The following is a 3,295-nucleotide window of genomic DNA, read 5'->3' as shown; positions in this document are numbered from 1 at the left end:
ACACAGTGCCAAACACCGCAGAGCGGCGGCAGACATCGAGAGTTAGGTTTGGAGGTTTTTACGCTTTTCCCTGGGCTCGCCAAGACCTCCAACCCAGGTGCAAGGGCAGAAAGGCTCGAGAGCAAGCGCCCCCCAAAAGACAAGAGGGAACCTTCCCATGGGTTGCGCGTCGGCCTTCTCACCGTTAAGCCGTGCCCCCTCCCCAGCCGGCTCCCTCAGTGCTACTCACCGTAGAGGATCATGCTGGCGTTGGTGTTTCCTAGCTGGTTGGAGGCTACGCAGGTGTAGTTGCCATAGTCCTGCTCAGAGACGTTGAAGAAAGTCAGTCTGGAGAAGAAGGCTTTGTTCTCCACTTTCAGTCCTTTCTGTCCTTCAGCCAGCCTGGGAGAAAACGGGAGAGGGTCACGGGGATGGCATCGGGAGGAGAAGCCCCCGCTGTTTTCCATGACCTGCTATCCCCTGGTCCTGCCTGAGAGCTGGGACACTGAGCCTGGGGGAAAGATCAGGCATGAAGAGGGAGAAGGGAAGGTACTGGGAGAGATGGAGGAGACGGATGCTGCTCTGCTGGGTCTCACCCCTTAGCTGCCAGCCCCAGCCCCAGGCTGTCAGGAGGCCCCCTCCCAGAGTCGCTGCTCAAGGGGATGGCTTTGGGGCTTGCCAAATGCTGCGCAGAGGGAGGGATGCACACCCAGGAAGGGGACTTGGGAAACGCTCCTTCCCTCCTCAGTTCTCCCTGCTCTGTGTGATGCCTTCTCCCACCTTCCTCTTCCCTCCCCCCTGCCAGACCCCTGCCTGCCCCTGATGTGAGACCCCTGACCCTGCAGCAGACCCCTTTGGGTGGCCCCAAATGCTGGCACCGTGGCGGGGAGCCACTTCTCAGCTTGCACAAACACCCAATGCTTTGCCTTCCCGAACTGGTGTCCCCCTCCTGCCCCACTCCTCCGGCTCTTTGACTTGTTAATTCCTCCCGGGAGGTGCCAGATCCCCATTATCAACCCCGACAGGCTCCGACTGCCGATCCGGGTGGGCTGAGCCCGCTCTCGCCGCCGCGTGGCGGGCCCTCGTGATCTGACCTACTTCTGAGCGAAGCCTTTCATCTGCCACGCAAACATCCGCCGCTTTGTACACCCCTCCCGCTCCTTTCCTCCCAAAACAGCCTAGGCAGGCAGTCCCAGCCCCCCCTCTAGCTTCTGCAGCACCTTTTTTTGGCTAAAACATGCCTCCTTATTAGTGACCTGTGTGCCTCGTTCTGTGTTGGGATGCACCATGGCCCTTCTGTGTTTCCCAGGGTGATGCCATGCAAAAATGGGTTAAAAAAGCTTTGTTTGGGATCTAAGAGAGACCTGTGCTCCACGACCCTACCCCTGGCTGCTCCTCCCCCCTCACTCCCCAGCCGGTGCCGCTGCTTCAGCACAACACAGGAGCTGCCAGTTGACCTAAACGAGTGACTTTCACCCCAAGCTGGGCAGCACAGCAAACCCTGTCTCTTCTGCTTTTCCAAGAGCAAGGGGAGGATGTGGCCAAAGGGCTTAAAAAGATGACAGGGGTTTCATTTTCATCCAAAACCCGGCGATACTGGATTTGCACTGCCAATACCGCTCTCAGCCGTTACGCTTCGCCCAAGCTGGGGTTTACCATGGGACCATAAACCGAAGGCCAGAGGTTCCTGCAGAAATCCACCCCCAAACGCCCCTTGGCCGAAGCTGCCTGCACTGGGTGCAGCTCGCAGGGGGCCGGTGCGTGCCTTCCCCTCTCCGGGCTCTTACCGCTTGTCGTCTTTGTACCACTGGAAGTCGGCGGAGGGGACGGCGGAGGCTTCGCACAGCAGGATGCCCTTCTGCCCCACCGGCACCCCGGTGCTCTTGGCATCCGAGATGTACGGTGGGTCTGCAGGGAAGAGCAGAGTCTGGGTTCAGCCCTGGGCTTTTTTTCCACCCCCTCCCCTTGCTCCTCAAGCTCCCCTTTCTTTCCCTGCACGTAGGAAGGAGGCAAAATCATCTCAGCCCGTGCCCAGCTCCTGCCACTCTGGTGCTGTCCCCCGAGGGTTCAGGCTGATGGGGGACCCTACAACTGCAGCCTAGTGTGGGCTCCTCCAAGGAGCAGAACCCCCCAGCCCTTGGGAACCACATGTGACCCGGAGATGGCCAGAGAGGAGTTTAGGAGGGTCTTCACCCCCCATCACTGAGCACAAAAGGTGCTGCTTTCTTCCTCGCTCTCTTTCTTTCCCTCTTGCAATTTTTCTAACAGAAAAAAAAAATTCCTATTTACTGCTTGCTCACTTCTCTCCCCGGAGGTTATCAGCACAGCATCTCGCCATGGGCGGAAAAACCCAGGTTGATGGAGACAGCTGAGGAGGAGGTGGTGGAAAAAACCTGAGCTCGAAGAAAAGGGGGAAAACAGGGCAAAACCACCACCTGCTCAGGAAATTGCCACCACCTGTCTCGGCTCCGGGATCCCAAGGCTGGGTTCACCCTGCTTCCCACCACCAAAATCTCTCGTGGGGTGGCACGGTGACCCACTCCCCCCTTGATCCATGCCAGCCCCTGGGCTACTCACAGTTGACGGTGACTTTGACTCGCTGGACGACGGGCGCTGCCACGTCGTTGGAAGCGCTGCACTCGTACTCGCCCGACTGCTCCCGTGTGATGCCGTGATCTCCAGGTCCTCGTCCTCGCTGATGAAGCCCACAGCTGCAGAGGGAGAGGGAGAGGGCCATGAGCAAGGCAGAGGCACAGCCAACCTCTGCCCACCGTCCGGTCACCATCTGTCACCATCTGTCACACGGTGCTGGGGCACCCACCCTGCAAGTGCCAGCCCCACCATCTCAAGAAAATCCCTGCCAGAAAGGTGTCTGGAAGTGCTGGACCTCTGCAGTGGCCCTGGCCCCGCTGAGAGCGTCACTTGCTGGACACGATGTCCCCAGCCCGCGCAGAAAGGGCAGGACGGTCATCGCCAAACCTGCACCCTGCCACAATAACCTGAAATTCTCTTTCCTTGGCATCAGCTCATCCCACCTCACCCTCCTGCTGAGAGTCACCACTCCACACAGACACCCCTCTCCACCTTTCCAGCTTCAATTAAATCAGGGACAGATAATTCCCATTAGCTGTGGTGCCAACATCTCCCTTCAGCTGAAACTCTTTGCCCCTGTGCCGCTCCAGGCTCGTTCTGCAGTACCCGCGGGGGGCCACGGTCAGCCCCCTCTCCCCAGCCCGGGCTGCGGCGCAGCTCCTGGTTTTGCCCAAAGCCAGATGTGATCAGCAGTCCCTTTTGTCTGGCATCATACCGCCTCTCC

General features: G+C 59.2%; 1 protein-coding gene across 1 annotated transcript; it reads right to left on the bottom strand.

The window, feature by feature from the left end:
- Window positions 1-221: 221 nt before the first annotated feature.
- Window positions 222-2,690, bottom strand: LOC104510469 (protein CEPU-1-like; the record flags this gene model as incomplete). The annotated part of the gene is given in 4 exon segments (XM_010152727.1): window positions 222-381; window positions 1,767-1,887; window positions 2,557-2,652; window positions 2,655-2,690. Coding segments are annotated over 4 exon segments (413 nt in total), but the record flags the coding sequence as incomplete, so codon positions are not given.
- Window positions 2,691-3,295: the final 605 nt, after the last annotated feature.

The sequence above is a fragment of the Eurypyga helias genome, unplaced genomic scaffold (genome assembly GCF_000690775.1).
Source record: "Eurypyga helias isolate BGI_N326 unplaced genomic scaffold, ASM69077v1 scaffold19825, whole genome shotgun sequence".
In the NCBI taxonomy this organism is placed as follows: domain Eukaryota; kingdom Metazoa; phylum Chordata; class Aves; order Eurypygiformes; family Eurypygidae; genus Eurypyga; species Eurypyga helias.
The sequence above is the reverse complement of the archived record's forward strand: the minus strand, read 5'-3'. Positions and strand labels throughout refer to the sequence as shown.